At 39.7% G+C, this 21,761-nt stretch overlaps 1 protein-coding gene across 2 annotated transcripts in view; it reads left to right on the plus strand.

The window, feature by feature from the left end:
• The window catches only part of necab1 (N-terminal EF-hand calcium binding protein 1), a 45,796-nt gene that overhangs the window by 5,065 nt on the left and 18,970 nt on the right, over nt 1–21,761 (plus strand). For both annotated transcript variants that reach the window (XM_085396819.1, XM_085396820.1), the window contains exons 3-6: nt 1,025–1,133; nt 5,803–5,828; nt 6,031–6,128; nt 14,683–14,819. In XM_085396819.1, the coding sequence (XP_085252945.1) occupies nt 1,025–1,133; nt 5,803–5,828; nt 6,031–6,128; nt 14,683–14,819 (370 nt within the window). The remainder of the gene's footprint in view (nt 1–1,024; nt 1,134–5,802; nt 5,829–6,030; nt 6,129–14,682; nt 14,820–21,761) is intronic.

Consider the following 21,761-nt stretch of genomic DNA (forward strand, 5'->3'; position numbering starts at 1 on the left):
ATATTTGTTATATCTACCCATTAAAAGTCTGCATGAATGTGTGACTGCGGCTTGTTGTGTAAACAACATAAATGCAGTCCAGTTGAATTTAGCAGAAATGACCAAAAATAGCAAATCAGTATTTTTCACATGGCATGACATGCTCCATCATCTACTAAATATCCATCCCACGCCGTGTATGATTTGAAGCCTTGTCATGCAGCAATAGAAGTCATCCCACATGTTTGTTTTTATTGTTGCACAAGGAGCAGCACATGCCGAACCTGCTCCGAGCGTATTTCTGAATGCACTGACAGTGACTCACTGTAGGCTCTATTTTTGGGCATGTGATTGTGTTCCCTTACAGCAGCTATAGAAACATGCTACACATTTCCTCCAGATCAGGTCAGCAGTGACAATTTGAAGATCGGCCACACTGTGTCACAAAAACAGGAAGACACCACTGGAGCCAGAGCTGCGTGAAAAACGAGATGTCGTTGGTCTTTGTTTTCGCTGGAGGGCGTTCAGTTTGGAGCGCTCTGTTTTGAAATTCTGTTTATTTTCAGCTCATGAATATTTCATACTACTTTTATTCTGTTCATAATTGCAGCGTCTCAAATCATAAAAAATGACTGACTGTTTGATATAATGTTAGTCTAGTGGAACAAATGGTGATGACCTGCTTTATATATGGAGAGAGGGATAATAAAAACAAGATCAATGTACCTTTGCTGGTTTATTTTGTTATGTTATATTACTCCTCGTTTGATGTGAAATAGAATCTGATGTTTAAACTTGATGCCATATTTTACTGATATAATTTTTAACATCTAAAGACACCTCAGGTCAAACCAGCTCAAGACAAATATTCTTTATCAATGTCATCTTATCAGTTTTATAACAAAATGATCCGCCAGTTTCACTTTTACATTTGTTTGGACACATTTTCTTATAGTCTGATGTCTTGCAAACACAAACCAAATCCACGATGTTTTAAAGTGTTGAGAAAGAAGCCATCCTGAGAAGATTTGTTCTTTACCCCCAGATGATGGAAAGCTGTCCTTTGATGAATTCAAATCCTACTTCTCTGACGGAGTCCTGACAGCTGAGGAACTGAAGGAGCTCTTTCACACGATCGATACCCATAACACAGAGTAAGACTCGCTTTACCTTCTTACCAGTTTATTCCATTCAGATGAGGAGAGGTAAGGGGCGAGAGTAATCGGTTTCAAAATTCTGAACGATATCGTTGTGTTTTCCCTTTTAATAACATTCATCTTTTTAAAAGTAAGAAGAGATTTACTTGCTCAAATTATTTTGTGAAGTAACTAAAATAATACAACAATATAAATGAAATGGCTGGTAAAATTTGTTTGGAGCTTTCCCACTGAGGCTTTGAGAGGTCATTTTGAATTTAGTTACTGCTTTCAAAAAGAGTTTTTTTTTTTATTGTAATACCTGTACAGATTTTTGTTTCACCCTGAGAGACTGCCACAAGTAGAGAAATAAAGTGAGCTTCTGCATGCTTTTCTTGTACACCATGTCAGTGTGTGAATGTGAGAGTGAATGAATAGTGGAATTGTAAAGTGCTTTGAGGGTCTCGAAAAGTGCTTTATAAATGCAATCCATTATTATTATTATTATTATTATTATTATTATTATTATTATTATTATTATTATTACTCTCAAATATCAGGCTTGTCTAACGTGGTTTCCAAATTCTTGTGTATTATAAGTCACCTTTCAATCAGGGAAACCGTCAACGCATCACAATGAGGCCTAAATCATCGTTAATGATGATCCCAAAGTCCTCCCTCACTACACCTGTGAACTTTCTCTGTGGTCTTCCTCTTTTCCTCCTGACCTGCAGCTTTGTTCTGCAAGACTCAGCTGGAGGTGGAAGCACAGTAAATACAGATCATCTACTTTTAAAAATCAGGCACTGATGTGCAATGTTCCCTTTATATTCACAATGTCCCAAACACCTAACGGTGAGAGGAAGCCAAAGACACACTGACACTTCACTGTCGACCGATTTGCACTGATTTTTCTGCTTTTTAGTTCACACCAATTCTTTTAAATCACACACATGAGAAACCACATTACTTATGCTCCCTGCAGACATTATAATGTGAACCAGCTCCTGCATCAATCAGGATACAGATAATACTTATACAGTCACTCCTCTGTGATTACACTGAAGGCATTTGTGAGCAAATGACCTGCTGAGCCACAAGATATTTAGAAATAGCTGCTAGTTTCAGTTATATAATAGCAGTGCAGCACTGAAGCACTGTTTCTGTCTGAGAGGCATTTAGCAGGTGAATAAACCTTTTAGTGCCATTTTGACAAAGCTTAGATTAGTATGTAAGTATTTCTAATCTCTGTCTTCCAGCTATATAACACTGGCATCCTTAACCCTAAAGTCCCCGATCAAAGTTTTATATAAAGGAAACAAGTAGAACTAAATATATGTGTGTTATTGTAGAGTGATGTAGAACATGGTTAGGTTAGTAAAAGCATCTGTTATTGATCTAATGTTTAGATAGTCATAACAGAAGAGAAATAAAAGTGTAAAGCCATGCTAGCTTCTGTGCCACGCTTCAATTAGCATGTGCACAAACAAGCTAACAAGTGCTGTCATAAATATACAAAGTATAATATAGAGTAACTGTATCATCTATCACCGTGTACAACCAGTATGTAATCACACATTATTATTTGGTTTACCCTTCATTACCTGCCAAAGAAATGGAGAATTTATGGTTAGCGTTAGCGGTTTCACACAGAGCGCCACTTTTAGCACTTTAGCCACTGACTCTGTTGTGCATTGAATCAACACTGCTGGACATTTGGTTTTATGAAACTAAACTAAAGCTATTCACAACAGAAGAAGTGATGATAGTGATTTATTTCAATAGAAATACATTTTCTAATAGAGATGTCAAAGACTCGAGAGCACTCAGTATTTTTTATGATGAATTACCACTTTGAATAAACCACCTCACCTGGCCCTCAGTTTGACGTTAGACATTGAAAAATAATGATGATTATGTGTACTAATAAAGATCTGCAGTCTGAATCAGGTTGAAAATAGTTCTTCAAAAAGTGCTTGGAGAAACTTCATTCTGTGTAAGCTATTAGTTAAGTTTTCTTTGGTGCCTCACATTAATCAGATGCAGGTTCTGCATCAGTGGTCTAAAAACACTAGAAAGAGACTTTTGTAAGCTTTAAAGCAAGCAGCTGTTGAGCATTCAGCCAGCTGTTATAAACAAAGAGCTGGCTTAAAACTACACAAGGATGTAAAGGAACTTGTTCTGTATGTTGTTGGGCTTGTAGTTTACACACTGGGCCCTAGTGTCTGTTGATAGAGTAATAGTCACAGGATGGTTGTTGTTGTCTATATCACCCGAAGCAAACAGTGCTAATTCTATTAACACTGCTTAATGAGTACACTTATCAGGAAGCTTATTAAAATATCTCTGTTCACTCCACACAGTGGTGTGTCAATCATGTTACGTACTTCATTGGTGTAATTAAACAACCAGAAAATTAAACACTCTGACTCAAGTGGTTTGATACAGGTTGATTCTCTCTCTAAATAAATAGCTGCTGCAGCTCATCACATCATCACAACAATTATAAGAATGCAGGATTTGCACTCGGCATTACATCACACAACGATCACCTTGGAAAATTTACATTTAAATCAATATGTTAAACAGTTTCAATGTTTTGGTGTCCAAACTCACATAAACTGCAAGTGGACAAAAGAAAAAACAAGCTCTGGGGAGGCCACAGCGATCAGTAAGTCTGGCCTCCTCACCTAACCAGTTATAGAGCCTTTTGAAGGGTTGTGCATCCACTCACAGAGCTAAAGTTAAACTTACTAACAACTGAATTTCAGTTTTTTCAGAAAAGTTTTTTGCAGACTGAGCACAGAGGCATCAAAACTGAAGTTTAATTGATTTTTATAAACATTTTTAAAAGGACAACTTCAGAAACAAAACCAGATTTCTTAAAATCAGAATATAGTTACTAACTAAATTTATTATATACACACAACCAATCACATGACAGCAACTTTATAGGCATGTTGATAAAAAACATGAAAGCATATATCAGTCCTGCCTTGTATCAGCAGTTCAAGCAGAAGGTAGTGGTTTAATGTTGTTAGGGATATTTTCTTGGTACATTTCAGCCTCCTAAGCACCAGCTGAGCATCATTTAACCACCACAGCCTACCTGATTATTGTTGCTGACCATGTTCATCCCTTTATACCCAAAGTGTATGCATCTTCTGATCTGCAGCAACAGCAAGGTGTAATTAGTTAAGAGGTCATTAGTGCCTAAGTCCTCATCGTATACTTTTACATGGCCTCAACAAGATAAGCCAATGATAGGGGTGACTTAACAAAAAGAAAAGAAATTATTTGGCCATTTGAAAAGCAAGAAGAAATTATCTGGCTTTGTCACCACTTGCTCCTACAGTCATCACCATCTAAACGTCTGTCTACTTCCTTAATATTTTAAAGTGATAATAATTATTTCACAAACACATTTTTACACCAGATCTCTTCCTGACTCAGTATTAAAGATGATTTGTGGCTATAGCTGGAATTGAACCAACCAACAACCTTTCAGTGTGTATGTGTAGATTTGATGTGATATTTGTAATGAGAATAGAGACCTAAAATGTCCCTTTATTCCTAAGCAGAGCTCAGCAGAACTCAATTAATGATATTTAATTTTATTATATAGATTGTATCAGATATGTATTCAAGAAAATATCAACAGCAAAAAAAGAAAAATGCATACTGTTGACATACAGTGGAGTCCAGTTTCCTATTATCTTTACCAGACTCCGTGTTAATGTGTGCCTCCACCTGTGAAATGAACACAGGAGGAGGCAGATGACAAAGTTGTAAGGAAGTCAATTGGAAGTCTCTGGTTGAATCCTATATTGATTAAAGAACGAGTAACCAGATTGTAAGGTCTCCCTGACAGGCTGTTAAACCTGCTCAGGTCCATGTCGAACACTGACATTATTCAATACAGCGGATTTAAACAGGCACACACAGCATGCTGCATGTATGGATGACAGATTATTGATATGGAATTAACTGTATTTACAGTATTTCAAGGCTGTTTTATTTATTTATAAAGGTAACAAATCTTCAGAGCAATGGTAATGTACCTTCAGTGTCAGAGCAACCAGGCTTCAAGCAAAACAGGAGAGAGGCTAATGGTGCGTTACTTAGTTGTCTGACTTCTGGCTCCTCTCTCCGTTTTCTCCTGTTTGGATCATTGATTGCAGCACTCTCCTCTTGCAAACAGCAGCCACGGCTTGCATGAAATGCGGTTTAAACGAATGAAATCCCCTGGTATCAATGACTAGAGCAAGAAATAAGATGTGTTTTTTGTGTCGTCTGAAGATAGTTGTAGTGCTGATACAGTGCCTAATATTCTCTTCACTTCGTCACCTCTCCTTTGTTCCACTTCTTTTCTCTTTTGGGCTCTCTCTTTCAGGAACAAAAATACTCAGACCACCCAGAAAAGCATCCATGCATGAACATTTATTAGAAACGGCCAACATTTCTGAAACTCCCCATTTGGCCAATTTGTCTCTCACTCATGCCTCTGGAGGCCAAAACACCAAAATTATTCTGTTACTCATCGCATATTTTACTCAGTTCTATCTGTCATCACATTGATTCATCAAAGCGAAGACTGTGTCAAAGAGATCTTTGCAGGAAAAATGTACCTCTGTCCCTGGAGACGTCTGTTTTTAATTTAAATACCTGTCATTTTCTTCTTTTACAGCAACTTGGACACGGATGAACTCTGTGGTAAGTTGAGTCTTTTAAATGCAGACAGAAAAGTAAAGATAGGAAAGTAAGATGTTAGACATGGTCACATGCTCCCAGACCAAACCCCTAAGGCAGTGCGAGTGAGGTGTCACACCAGTGCTTCTTCAACAAAACACCTACAGCCCTGTCCCAGTTGTCTGACTCACAAAATGTTTTTTGGTTTGGTTTTTCTGCTTCGAAGAGTACTTCTCCCAGCACCTCGGTGAATACGAGAACGTTCTTGCTGCCTTAGAAGACCTGAACATGTCCATCCTGAAGGCGATGGACAAAACAAAGAAGGTAAGATGCTATAAATGAATGTAATCAGGGGGAACATACACAGGAACACTAGATGTGAATAGTAATGATGTTTCCTGTGTGAATATTCACATATCTTTTGGGCATTGATGTTTTTGAAATTCTCTTGAAAGTGTGTTTTTCTTTTTCACAATGATTTCTGCATTTCAGATTTTATGCAAATTCCAGTTCTTATTAAAACAAAATAAGTTAAGGCATTAGACTGTTTTTTGGGTTCTTTCTATCAGGGAGGTCGTCTTGATGAAGCTACTGACATAACAGATATTTTAAATGCACATTTATTATTATAAACGTAGCATAAAAAAGTAAGAAAATTTGTGTTTGTCAACTGTTTCTTTGGTGTAACAATCTTGCCAAATATGCATGTGTGTGTGTGTGTGTGTGTGTATCTGTATAGTCATCAGCAATTTTATTACACGTGTCCAACTCAATATCTAATCAGCCAATCACATGGGTGGCGTCACGGCTGACGAGGCAGGTCGTGTGGAGGTAAAGTGAGGACCCCAGTGCAGTCAGAGGTTGGTATGAGGAGTGAGTTTATTTAAATGGAGACGGTGAGGACAGGAACTAAGAAATAATTAAACAGGGAAAACCTAAACGCACGGCGCTGAATCTAAAACTCACAGGATAACATGCAGATGAACACAGGGAGACATCACAGACGAACCAGCAACCAGCAGGAGAAAACACAGGGCTTGTATATTCACAGGGACAATCAGGAAACAGGAGACAGGAGGGAAACACAGCTGGGAGAAATCAGAACCGACAAGACAAGGAAGCAACATGAGACACAGACCTTCAAAGTAAAACAGGAAGTATACAGAAATAGCCTGGAGGGAGAAAGAACATGGAGGAGCACATGACGGGTGAGGAAACACAGAACACAAGGAGTGGGAACAAAGCACAACACTCACATCACTATATCCACTTAGGCTACGTTCACACTGCAGGTCTTAATGCTCAATTCCATTTTTTGATCGATTTTTTTAAAAAAAATTTTGTCTGCTTGTTCACACTACAAATAAAATGTGACCGCAAACATGCTCTAGTGTGAACCCTCAAAGCGGCCCGCATGCACAAAAGAAGACGTCACACACAACGCGCTCTGTTTAGACCCAGACCAAACAGTATTGTTTGACTGATGGCCGTTAATATGAAGACTTGTTTTGGACTTTACGTTTCCAAATTTTGCTTTAAGTTATGAAGTTATTTTGATTTTTACATATGGCCTAATAATTATCCTTATTGCTGTTTTAGAGGAGCGGTGCTTCAAAGGATAGTTGCGGATTTCTGTCAGAATCTGCAGATTATACAGTACAAATAAAATGTTCATGTTCCTCCAACGTTGTCTTCCTAATAGTTTCACTGGATGGCCAGGAAGCGTTTGCGATGTCTTCTCCAGCGCTGATAATTGGCGTCTGTCTTGTGTCAGTGACGTAAAAGACGGATTTAATGCGACATGACCATTCAAACAGCAGTCGCTTTCTAAAACATCAGATATGTATCAGATTCAGTACCACATAAGAAAGTGACCCAGATCAGATTTGAAAATATCGGATTTGTGCCGTTCACACCGTCATACCATGATCGGATATGGGTCGCATAGGATCAAAAAAGTCGGATTGGATGCACCTGCAGTGTGAACGTAGCCTTAGACACACAGAGGGAGACGCATGGGTCCGCTACACAGAGGGAAAATTTCTAAATAAGGTATACAAGGAACATTACCCTATAGAATAACTAAAGACTGACACTGAGGACTTAATACATAATTCAAAATGACAAAAACACAGGAAACTCAAAACACTGAGTCGAAAAAACCAAGGACCCTGACAAGTGGCTGTAGCCCAGGAATTAGAGCAGGTGGTCTACTGATTGGCAGATTAGATTGGAGGGTTAGTGGTTCAATCACAGTCTGCATGCCAAGTATCCTTGAGCAAGATACTAACCCGATGCATCCATTAGAATATCAATGTGTGTGAACGTTAGCTTGGAAACACTGAAAATCATAGAAGAAAGTGTGTGAATGGGTGAGTGTGGCACTGAGTGCTCTGGGAGAGGAGGAAAGCACTATATGAGAATCAGTCAGTCCAACTCTGTGCGCTTAGGCATGCAGACATGGTGGCAACAACAAAAATTAGATATAATAAATTAGAACTATTTATACCTGCATGTTAAAATAGAGCTTTATCTTGGCAAATGGCTGTAAGCTGCATTCACAGTACTGGCAAAGGCCACTAATTTTTAATTTTATTTCACAATAAAATAAATGTATCTAATGATAATTTCCTTTATACATTTTTTTTTTTTTGCTAGATATCAGACATCACAATAATATGTGTGTGTCTGTGAAGGTTCTCAGTCATCCAGGTCATCGTAATAAAAGGATCCATATTCCTTTGACAATAATATGTGTGTGTTTTTTTCACAGTGAGTGAGTTAAGACTCAGTGGATGTGACATTTGAGATAAGTTGTGTCAATTGGAGTAACACAGGAAACTTTTGATTAAATTTAGAAGATGTACAGACAATAGGAAGGCATGTTTGATTTTCCCAGAATGTGTCCAAAGCTACATGCTGAAAATCAGCATGCTCCTGGGAGGACGCCCAGCTGGCGTTCTCAGATCTCCCATTAGTCACATTTCCATTACAGAGCCAAAAAGGACAAGCCACGGCTCATGCATACTACTAATGAACCCCCCAGAACAAAACATGTTATAATTCTTTTTGGACTTGCAGCCAGCACAGATGACAAATTGAATGGATTGTGGCTGCGTTACCAAACAAATATGGCTTTTGATCTTTATGTATTACGTCCTCTTGATCTTACTGTCTGAAGCAGAATGCCCTTTGCATTATCAGAGACGAGAGGAAGGAAGATGAGAGTGGCATGAGACATAAAGTCAAAAAGACAGGAATGATCAGACACGAAGAAAAATGGCAGGGTGAAAGGAGAAATGACAAAGAGAAATGGGAAAAGGATGTGAGCAGAAGGAAGAGAGGTGGCTTATTAGATCTGGAGGGAGAGCTTCTATTTCTTTGTCGCACTCTCTCGTCTTCTTTGTAGTATCTCAGCTGGTGCACACAACACATGCTGTGAAGCTCAAATCGCCCCTCAGATCTTCAGTGAAGCAGACACATCTCATCGTGGCCATTGTGTGGGAGTCAAACCATTAATTTGTCAGTTGTATTTTTTTTTTTTACTAGCACAGAACGAGGTAACAAATGATGACATCCAACTTATACATGTAAAAGTTGTAGTGTCAAAGATAAATGATGGCCAATCTCAGATAAGGCATTGGTTTATAGCGTGTGTTGGGGAAAAAACAGCAGTAAAGGTAGATTTTATAGAAAAAATTGGATCAAAACAGATTTATTAAGAAAATGTGAGGTGCAAAAAAGTAGTAGAAGCTCATAAGACAAAAAGGCGTTGTGGAAAAAAGGTTAGACATGAAGTAGCATAGCTGTGAAGTACACCTGCTTGAAATTTCACCATTTCTGCAGAGAAAAATACACATAGCTCTGCAACCCCTTTTGCAATCATTCAAGGGTCTCAACACGTTTAAGCTGAGGTGTGAAAATCAAATCGCACCTCAAATCATTTTTCTGTTCTCCAAGAGGATAACTGAGAGCCGGAAATGAGACATCGGCGGGGCGGTGGCGGAGGGGAGAACCAGGCAGTGTGTATGCTAAGGATTTATCATTTTCTACTGATGCTATTCACCTTGCAAATCTCTCAGAAAATCTCTAGTGCTCCCCCTAGAAAACACTCACACTGGATATTTGAGCCTAAATGAAGACAAATTATTCTGCACAAATTGGACAGAATGTGCAATAACTTCCAAATGAAATTCCAACACTGGACTGTGAAAGACACACAGGTTTTCACCACGATGAAGTCTTTCTGCTTGCGCTTTTTATAAGATTTCTTTGACCTTAGAAATGAGTCACAGAAAAAAAAAAATCCCCGTGTTTCTCTGATTGTCTCTGGGTATTGGCTGAGCAAGAAGGAGAACAGATGCTCCTTTAGTCACAGGAATAAAGCTCAATCGTCTCTGTTGGGCTGAGTATGTATTTCAGTGGGTAGTCTCTGGCTGGGGATGTACGTGAGGGGGCTGCAAGGTGTTTTTTTTTTTATATATATTTTAATTTTGCACTGGAATACAATAAGTGTGTGCACACAAGCTAATTTATTTGTGTCCATGCCTCATGTCTTTATGTACACGTGCGGGGGTGCTGGAAGAAGCATTGAAGCCAAATCTATGTGATCATAGTCAGTCCGTCTTTTATTTTATACAAATACTGATGCCAAACCTGTAATCTAAAGTTTTAATTAATAAAAAATAATATGCAGTGCTGCTGCCTGGTAAAATGTAGCCGCGTTGTTTGCTGTTTGGTAAGTTTAAAATTAGTGGAAATTTACACACTCCCCAGAAACAGATTAAAACATGCAAACTGAGTTTTACTTAGCATAGTTGTTGTGCTCAATCAGCTTGCTTTTGATGTTATTTAATTATAATTGTTAATCAGGATTTTTATAATTACCAAGGGTAAAACAACTGATGCTGAAGCTGAGGTATGATTGCAGGGCTGGGATTGCATTTATTCAGTGCGGACTTAAATGCTATGATTTTAGCAGCAGTTCTGGGTCAGAGAATGAGGTAGAAAATTATAGAAAACCACACGGTTTTGCCTTCAACAAAGCTCTCCTTTGACCTTTTGTACAACTGAAAATAAAAGATCAAAGAAGAGGCCAAAAAAAGAAACATGAAGCTGTTTAAAATGGTTCTTCATTGTTGAGATGGACACACACACGCTAACACACACTTGCACAAAGGTGGAGATCACAGGAGACTGACCTTCACCAGTTTTGTCGTGACTCACTCTGGCTGAGCGAGCGCGCAGGCATGTGTGCAGGTGTGTACATGTGTGCGTGTTTGCCAGGGGATCAAACAATATCTGTGCATGAGAGATAATGAGACTTTAAAAAAAAAGTAATACTGCAAACACTGCAGAGATTTTGTGTTATCTGTACTCCTAATCTAGTCTGCTTACATATGGTTTTGTGTATGTATGTTGTTAAAAGGACTGATGGGGAAGAGTCTTAATGATCTGAATGCTAGAGGAGCTGCTAAGAGTTTATCTCTCTCCCAGTAGGCACCCACTCAACAAACTGTAATTAGTGAGTGTGTCTGCGCACACATGTACACAACATATAAACAAATCCAGCTTTTAAAATTCAGCCATTTTCATCGTACTACTGAAAAACACAGCAGTTACCCAAATAAAGAAACACTATCTTTTGTTTTGCTTCGATGCATGCATTACGCACTCTCTAATCCAAGTTGCATTAGCGTTTGCCTTCAAATGCCTCATTGTAAGTGGAGTGTACGAATGCTCATGGTCCTCAGAACTGTAGGAGCAGGTCTGCCATGCAAACAGCAAACTGCTGTGCTGACCATCCCTCACTCTCCTTTGATTAGATTCAAAACAGCACTTAGCCCTGCTGTGCTGTTCCACACATAACAAATGACATCTCTCCAAAACCTCATTGAGTCTAATTTTCCAACCTGCCATGAAAAAATATCCAACTCTGACTCACAAAATGACAAGAAGCTGATTGTTGCCAACACAACAGAAATGTAAACATGTTATTTCTCATAAATAACTGCAGGCAAACACCTGTTACACCAATCCGAAGAAAGGATGCATCATTAAGAGGTGGTGATTGATGCTGTTTGTTTACAGCTATAAAGCCTCAAAAATAACACATTTAATTCTTTAAAGTCATACTTCTCAATACTGCATGTGTATGTTAATAGTATCACGACTATGCACATGGTATCACATGACTGAGAACACTGTTTTATCATCATTTAGACCCTTTCACTCTCTCTCTGATAAATAAATACCCTACGGAGCGAAGACTAATGAATGTGTTCAGGCTGTTAGCAGCCTGACATGTTTTGGGGGAGTCAGTAGAGATCAAAACAAACCAAAGGGGCAGCAAATAGTGACCATGTGGATAAATAGAGCTTCGGAATATGTAAATTGGAAAATGTTTGCTAACCTCTTACCCATAACACATTTAAAAGTAGAGTTCAAAGTATTTAAAGGTGTACTTACAGACTTCCAGCTTTAACTTACAGGGTTTCACATATATTTTGTTTTATATGTTTAAAAATTGCAGCCACTTTTATACACAGCCCCCATTTTCAGAGGCCAAAAAGGAAATGTACAGTTGGGAAACAGATCAGAGCTGAGTCCTTGGTGTTTTATTGCAAATAAGCAGAGAAAAGCTCTGGAGTTGGTTTGTCTTGGACAGAGAAGACAAGTGGTTTGAAAGAGGAGTGAAAGAAGCCATCTGTGTCCACTGTGAATGACCATCTTTGAACAGAGGGCTGGTTTACGACACCAACTGTCTGCCGTCTATAATCCAGTTTTGAGATCCCCTCCCAGACACCTTAACGCCCACTCACATCCTGCGCCATTTGACCTCAGTAAATCACATGACAGGTTAGGGTTTCACAATGGGTTTACCTGAAACCTTGGCTGATTGTGACCCACACCCTGATTGTGACTTTTGCATGTGTGATTAGACACTCCCATTGGGCTTAAAATCTGGGACTGTCCACCAATTGCTCTTAGAACTGAAGAAGCTTCTTGGATGAGAGGTGAAACATCTGCAAGAAATTTCCAGATGCATTTCTTTCCAAGCGCTCTAGGCTACGATGACCTGGATGACTGAGAACCTTCACAAACAGACAGAATCGTTGTGAAGAAAAACAACTGCACAACATCTAACCAAGTAAAAAACAATCTCAAAGAGGTAAATGTAACATTGTCAGGGTCAATCAACTGATACCTTCATAATAGAGGAAACTACAGCAGGTTAACAAAACGGTACAAACCGCTGTTTACACCAAAGAACAGCATGGCTAGATTAGACTTCACCTGAATAAAAGTGTCTTCACAGTTCTGTAAAAATTATTTGGACCAATTAAACCAAGATGAACTTGTACCAAAATAATGGGAAGAGAAATTATGCAGAAGGAGAGAAACGGCTTATGATATGAAGCATATCACATCATCTGTCAAACATGATGTCTGATCTACATGATATTATAGTATTTGGATGTATTGCTGCCAGTGGAACTGGGTCCCTGGTGTTCATTGATGATGTGACTGCTTGCAGAAGCACGATGAAGTGTACAGCGCTAATCTCTCTGCTCAGATTTAACCAAATATGGACAGTACACAGTCTGTGTAATATGTGATGACTGGATGAATAAATAAATATCAATCAAACATCAATAATGACCCAAAGTGTGGTGCAAAAGCAATCCAACAGTTTTTCAAGGGATATTCTTCAATGACCAAGATAGTCACCTGATATCAACCCAACAGAGAAGCTTTCAGTGACTGAAGACAAAACTGAAAGAGAGACCCACGCATCTAAACTAAAGGTGGCTGCATTAAAGGGCCAGCAGAGCAGCCATTGACTGCAAACAATTTTCATCCAAGGATTAAAATCTTTATATTTAGAACACAAATATATTAGTTTCTCCAGTTATTTTTGAACCTCTGAAAATGAAGTCCGGTTATAAAACTGGTAATTCTTTTTTGCAAAACCTCTTGAATTAAAGCGCACAATCAGAATGTCAGTGTACAGAGGCAAAACAACAACAAAAGAGTTTTTGTCCAACAAATGATGGATCTAACTGTATATCAGTGTTGACACACACATACCAGCAGTTCAGTTCCTATTAAATCACCTCCTGTCATTTTCTGTGCCGTCACCTCCTGTTTAGATTTTTGCTTCTTTGTGAACACGGATCCTGGATCCAAAGAGCCAAAAAAAGATTTATTCAAATAAAAATGACTGATCTCAGATAGAAGCAAATATATGAACTACCCACATTTGCAGCTTTCTCAACTGAGTCAAGTTGGGTTTATCTTACAGTATATCATCCACCTGCATTTACAGTTACCACATCAAAGCAGTTGCCCATACCACAAGTATGTCAACAACATTAATAAAATATTAGCTGAAAGCTTTTGTTCATGGACATAATTCTCCATTTAAATCATGACATAAACAAAGAATGAGTTGTAACGTTGTTAAATGTTAAGTGGAAGAATTCACTTTTCACTTTGTAGAAACATTCTGTCGTTAAACTCGACTCGGGTTAAGCTCTCCATCCTACATTTAACTCGACGTCGACTGACACATTGCTGACATCAGTCTAGTGTGGTGGATCAAACACAGCTAACAGGGATTCTTTTATTAAATAAGTTAATAAGAAGACCAAAGGTTTGACATCTGCTTCTTTCTTCTCCTCTCTTTCCAGCAGCACTGTTGTGTAATCTTTTCTAAATGAATGATCTCGTGGGCATCTTTTAATTAGCAGAGGAGGTCTGGGCGTCGAGTGACTCCCGGCTGGCATGTGAAACGTGTCACAGCTCTCCTCGTTCGGCCCTCCTTCACCATGCCTCCTACTCTAACTTGTCCTCCTCTAATCGCCTTGATTGACAGGATTATCAGGAGTCCACCCACTTGGAGCAGTTTGTGACCCGCTTCTTGCTGAAGGAGACTACCAATCAGCTTCATTCACTTCAAAGCTCACTCGAGTGTGCCATGGAAACCACAGCTGAGCAGACTCGCCAGGAGAAGTAAGAACAAACCTCCCCTGGTCATTCACACACGCACACACACAATTAGTCTTTCAAACTTGGGCAGAATATATTGTACAATAGCACCAATAATTACAGCTCTCACTTTTTTTTAAACCACACACACCAGTTTGCCTCCCACATTTTAGACTTGATGCCAGCATAGGTTCTTCTTAAGTGTTTGTGAAACACACCTGCTTTCTGTTGCAATCCAGCAGTTATTTGTCCTAATTTATCTGATTAACTCGTTCTCCATGAAGGAATATCTGAGAGAACTGAAGCACAGTGCTGGTTTGAGCTAAAACATCTATTGTAGTTCTCTTTTGCATTTTAGAATCTTTCAGCTCTTTCTCTTTCTTTTTGCACAGACAAGGTGCCAAATGTTGCGTTAACAAATGGTGCCAGATCAGTCAGTGCAGTGTAAAATACAATACAATATATATAAAAATATTTATAAATATTTCAGTTCGGTTCAGTTCAATTCAATTCTATTTTATTTATATAGTGACAAATCACAACAACACCTCAAGGTGGTTAATATTTTAAGGTAAAGATCCTACAATAGTACAGAGAAACCCCAAAAATCAAACAAACCCCTTTGAGCGAGCACTTGGTAACAGTGGAAAAGAAAAACTCCCTCTTAACAGGAAGAAACCGCCAGCGGTAAGGGCAGGAATGCAGAACAAAAAGCAAGTTGTGAAATATAACCAGAGATTAATAATGACTAATGATTAAATGTAGAATGGCATAAAAAAACACTGAGTGAAATCTAATTTGATATGATTTAATATACCGAACATATATCAAATGTTTAAGTTCAGATATTTTACTGATTCATGAAGAATATTTGCTCATTTTGAATTTCATGCTAACAACACATCTAAGAAAACTGAGACAAGAGCAACAAAAGGCTGGAAAAGTAAAGCCTTGCTCCCTGTGCACAGGGAACAAGGCCAGGGATGAATATTTGATGCCTGCAATCTTCAGGTCTTTGGGTAGTATTGTATTAAAGAAATTGTATTAAAGGATCATTCTGTTCCCACTGCATGGGAACAGAATGATCCGTTTCTGAGGAAAAGTTAAAATTCTTCTTGAAAAATGTTGGACACTACATCCCTTGGACTAAAGTAGAGAGGCACTATCCAGCATCAACGCTCAGCTCAAAAGCCTGCATCTCTGATAGTCTCAAGGTACATTACAGTGCCTGTGAAATTGGAAGCTTACACATCTGAATTTGGCTTTAAAGCAACATATGCAGCATATAACATCCAGATGATTTTTCAGGGAGGGCCTTGCATATTTCAGCAGGAAGATTCTAAACTGCATACTGCATTTATTGCAATAGCATGGCTTTGAAGTACAAGAGTGATGAACTGGCCTGCCTGCAGTCCAGACCTCTCACCAACTGAAACATTTGGAACATCATAAAACAAAACATATGTTAAGCAGCTAGACTCTTCTATCAGGCAAGAATGGGACAACCTCTCCCAAATATCCAGCAGCTGCTCTCCTCAGTTCCCTGTTTACAGGCTGCTGAAGAAAGTAGGAGGGATGCTACATTCCTGACAACATTCCTGGTCGTGCACTGAGAGACTGTGCAGTGGAACTCACTGATGTCTTCACAGACATCTTCAACATATCACTCATCCAGGCTGTCGTCCCCACATGTTTTAAAGCCACCACAATCATTCCGGTTCCAAAAAAGTCATCTCCCTCCTGCTTTAATGACTACCGTCCTGTTGCACTTACTCCCATCCTGATGAAGTGCTTCGAACGACTAGTCATGCAGCACATCAAGACTGTCCTGCCCCCCTCCCTGGACCCCTTCCAGTTTGCGTATCGGCCCAATCGCTCAACCGATGATGCCATCTCCACTGCACTCCACTCAGCACTCACACACCTGGACAAAAAAGATTCATATGTTCGAATGCTGTTCATAGACTTCAGTTCAGCATTCAACACTATAATCCCCCAACAGCTCACTCAAAAACTGGTCCAGCTGGGGCTCAACACCTCACTGTGCAACTGGCTGTTGGATTTCCTCACCGGAAGACCTCAAGCAGTACGGGTCGGCAGTAATACATCCAGCACCATCATTTTAAACACGGGGGCTCCGCAGGGATGTGTGCTGAGCCCCCTCCTCTTCACTCTGCTGACCCATGACTGCACTCCATCACACAGCTCCAACCTCTTCATCAAGTTTGCGGACGACACAACGGTGGTGGGTCTCATTAGCAACAGGGATGAGACCGACTACAGAAGTGAGGTGAGACGCCTGGCCACGTGGTGTGCTGACAACAATCTCTCTCTGAATGTGGAGAAGACGAAGGAGATTGTTGTGGACTTCAGGAGAATGCACACCCAACATGCTCCTCTGACCATTGACGGAGCGTCTGTGGAGAGAGTGAGCAGCACCAAGTTCTTGGGTGTGCACATCACAGAGGATCTCTCCTGGACGTACAACACCACAGCACTGGCCAAGAAATCACAGCAGCGTCTCTTCTTTCTCCGCAAACTAAGAAGAGCAGGAGCTCCAGCCCCCATCATGTACACTTTCTACAGAGGCACCATCGAGAGCATCCTGTCGAGCTGCATCACTGTGTGGTTTGGAGCCTGCAATGCGTCCTGCCATAGAACCCTCCAACGCATAGTGAGAGCTGCAGAGAGGATCATTGGTGTCTCTCTCCCCTCCCTCCAGGACATTTACAGCACCCGTCTCACTAAAAAAGCCCTTTGCATAGCGGCTGATCCCACGCACCCAATGCAAAGCTTCTTCAAGCTGCTGCCGTCAGGGAGGAGACTGCGGAGTCTCCAGGCCAGGACCAGCAGACTGAAGGACAGCTTCATCCATCAGGCTGTCAGGAAGCTAAACTCCCTCCCGATTCTGCCCCCCTCTCCCCTCTTCTCCACCACGGTCTCACTGAACTCTGTCACACACACACACACACACTCACTCTCTGACGCACTCACTGGCCTGCTCCAGTCACTTTGTGGAGCATTGGACTGCTTAAGCATTGGACCTCATAAGACTTTGTTGTTACACTATCTCTTACCGTACACTACTAAATCCCCATTTGCACTATTTGCCTATTTTGCACCACTATGCCTTCTTACTTGAATATTGTATATTGTATATTGCATAGCTTTTTTTTGTTATACGTAAAATTGTATTGTATTTATTTAAATTTTTACTTTTTAATTATTTTATTTGCATTTTTCTAATCACTAGGGTTTGAGAGTAACGCAATTTCTATTCTGTGTATGTCCTGCACATGTGGCAGAATTGACAAATAAAGTTGACTTGACTTGACTTGACTTGACATAGTGGTAAACATGGCCCTGAAAAAACATTTTTGAGACATATTCCTGCCTTTAATTTAAAAGTGAGCTAGTATTTTTCTTAAACTGGTAGACTTTCTGAGTTTAAACATTTGATATGTTTTCTGTTGTGAATGAAATATGGGTTTATGTGGTTTGGGAATCACTGCTTTTATTAACAGTCTATACAGCATTGTTTTTCAGAATCAGGGTTGTTGGATTTCTGCTGCTGTGTTGTCACAACTGTTGTGCAATGTGCAAAAATGGCAGTTTGTTTTTACTACTGCAAGCCATGTTTATGAATACTAGAATGTTAAAAATATGACCTTAATGTGGTCATGATCTTATTATAATTTTTCTAAATGCACTGACTGCTAATGAATACTCGCCTCTGAGCGTGAAAAGTGAAGGAGTGATGATTCAACCCGAGGCTCATGTTCTTAGTGGACTCTGTTTCCCGCATGTGCTCAAAGTATTTGATCAGTCTGGATCTGCGTTCAGGAATCAGACATGCCTCATTAGTGAGGATGACTCACCAGCGTGCAACATATTATATATGGTGTGAGTGTGGATGTAGATGGGTGTCCCCTGCAGGTCATGTCTGTGTTCATTATAATCCTGGTGTGTTTAAAGCACAGGTAATGATGCACCTGTCACCGATCTCAGGTCAACAATTGAGCAACAATTTGCTGCCATTTGCAACCAAACCTGCATTCAACAGATTCTGAAATTGAACTGTTACTAAATAATACATTTGTTTTGTTTTGTCTTTTTATTCCAGGCTGTCCTTGTTTTGTGTTTCTCTAATTGCTCTTCGGTCTCTGCGGAGGAAACATATTGCTGAAAACACTCCATTGCAAGCTCTTGCTATGTTTCTAATTAAGTGCTTATTGGATGCTGGATTTTGGTATTCCAAACACATTAATCGCAGTCCTTAAGTCCTTTTGGGGTTTTTTCTTGCCACCTTAATCTTTATGCAGCAAAGGTTGAAGCTCAGTGGAGAGCAGCTGGTATCTTTGACAAACATGTGACACTCCAGCACTGAGAGGCTTTTGGAGTGCAGTACAGGAACAATGTTAATTATTGTTATGCCTTCTGCTGGAAATCATACAGAATTTTCCTTGACATTTGTGATCAGATTCAGAAAGAATGACACAAGTGATTCCAAAATCAAAATTTTTATTTATGCTCATTTTTGACCCTCAGGGCAGAAAACATGGACACCCAGTACAGTAACTCAAAAGTGAGGCGAAGTAGGGTTTTAAAGTTCATACCATGGATGCAGCTACTAAGAATCTCTGATGCAAAAACCCCAACACAGGACCTGAGAAATGCATCTGTAGATCCATCCACTGTTCACTGAAGCCTCATCAGAAACGATCTCAGTGGAAGGGTGGCTGACTAGAATATGCTTAAGGAACAAAACAAGGAGAAAAGGCAGAGGTATGCCAAATTACACAGAAACTAAACAGAAAATCAGAAGCAACCAGTCTGATGGAGTGATGAATCTAAATTTGGAATTTTTCGTTCAAGTTCTCATCAGCTTGTACGGAGGAGGTCAGGCAAGAGGCACAGCAGTGCACGTCTACAGCCATCTGTAAAGCATGATGGATGCTCTGTCATTGTTCAGGGTTGCATTTCAGCTGGTGGTGGTGGTGCACAGAAGTGCAACCAGATTTTAAACAAAAATCCTACAGCATCTGGAAAAGATCTGATTTGCAACAGGTTATTTTTCTGTATGGCAACGATCCCAAACAGACTACCAATGCAGCCAAAGGAAACCTTGATAGAAAAACAATGGAACTTTATCACTCATGGATTGTCCTCCACAGAGTCTGGAGCTCAACATTACTGAAGCAGTGTGGGATCATCTAAAGGCAGCAAGCATCCAAAGAAGAGCTTTGAATGTCCTTCAATAAGCCTGGATAACTATTCATAAGGACTACAAATTACCAGAAACCTCCCAAAGAGTTTATGCTGTGTTGGAAAATGAAGGTGGCCTAATACCCAATAGTGACTTTGAACTGATGAGAGGTTGAACATTTAAAAAAAAACAAAAAACTTCAAAGTCCAGTCACTTTTCTTTCCAAGCTCCAATTATTGACTTCCAAGCTCATTAGAACTGCACAGTCTCTGCTTTTGCCTTATATACTGCATTTCCACGTATGTTTGTACATGTTTCAAGAGCTCACTAAACCAGTTTTCTCATTTTTCATCTCAGAAATAAAAATAGGAAACAGTAGAGAAATGAGGGGTGGCTTCAGTCTACTACTTTAGCCACATTATGTCTCTTATGTTTTCCCACGTTACATCTGCAGCTATCGAAATCGCAACCAAAGATCCAAATCACCATCAAATCATTTTACTTCCAGTTATATTTTTGGGTTGATACAGTTTTGCTTTCCATAATATTTTGTTTCACACAATAATTATGTTGACATTTATTCTCATTGGCAGAAAATAATGCGCTGGGATAAACAACCTTTAAATTAAGGAGACCTTCACAGACTGTCTTCCCTCCAAATGCATCGTTCTTTCACTCTCACGTCATTTCAAAGTGTGACTGTCGCTCGCTCCCCAAGCAGCTTCTCCTCTTCCTGCAGCCGTCTCACTGGAGAAATTGCCTTGTGCGTTTGAATTGCTCCGTCCTTCCAAACATTCGGAGATGTGGTTCTCTCTGGTGGTTTAAAATAGGTTTTTGTATTCAGTTGTAGGTATATGTGAATAGGCTATGATGGTATTACTCAGAACTGAGCTTGGGCCATAACAATGGCTCAAGAGCTTTATGTTTCCTATTGGGTTAGCATTATCTTTTTCATCATTCTCTCTGGAAAAAGATGAGCATTGAGATCGCACTTTGCTCTCCAGCTTCGAAACCTCTTTTCCTTCCTCCTCACTTGGCATAAAAACTGTAGGAGGAACATGTGGATGGGGAAGCTGTTGTGCTTTGATCTGTTAGATATCTCTGAAAGTTTTAGCAGTTAAAGCAGCGATGTAGGTGAGATTGTGACTCACTGGCAGATCAAAAGGGATCTGCCCCTCCCAGTTTGTCCTCATCAAGTCTCAGTGGTATAGATGTATTAGACAACAGCTTGTGAATTAAAAACTGTGCTATGTCCCACCACTCTCTTCCCAACAAGAGCAGATCAAGCTGAAGAAAACCTGGTTGTTTCAAAAGTCATTACATTAAGACTGAAATGAGTGCACTCCTGAATACTGCACAGTTACAGTTGAAAAACAAAGTTTCGATCACACAGTCTTGAAAAACAAGTGTATCCCATGTAAAATGTTTTCTGTGTGAATCAAAGTAAACGTTTAAACATGTTTGAAAGAACAGATTCAGTCTTCTTTTGAATTAAAGAAGAATAAGGAAGAAAATAGCTTAATAGACTGGTGAAGAGGGCCAGATGTGTCCAGGCCAGCCCCGTAGACTCTATAAAGGAGGTAGGTGAGAGGAGGATGTTAGCCAAGCTCATACCCATTATAGGTAACACCTCTCACCCCTGCATGAGACTGGAGGCCCTGAGCAGCTCCTTCAGCAATAAGCTGTTACGGCCACTGTGTAGGATGGCGCTAAAATATACATGTATGTCTGTGTATACCACTCTCACTGTTTATTTTTCC

This window comes from Rhamphochromis longiceps, linkage group LG22 (genome assembly GCF_057381845.1).
Source record: "Rhamphochromis longiceps isolate RC_006_pf linkage group LG22, R_longiceps_female_GT1.1, whole genome shotgun sequence".
Taxonomy (NCBI): Eukaryota; Metazoa; Chordata; class Actinopteri; order Cichliformes; family Cichlidae; genus Rhamphochromis; species Rhamphochromis longiceps.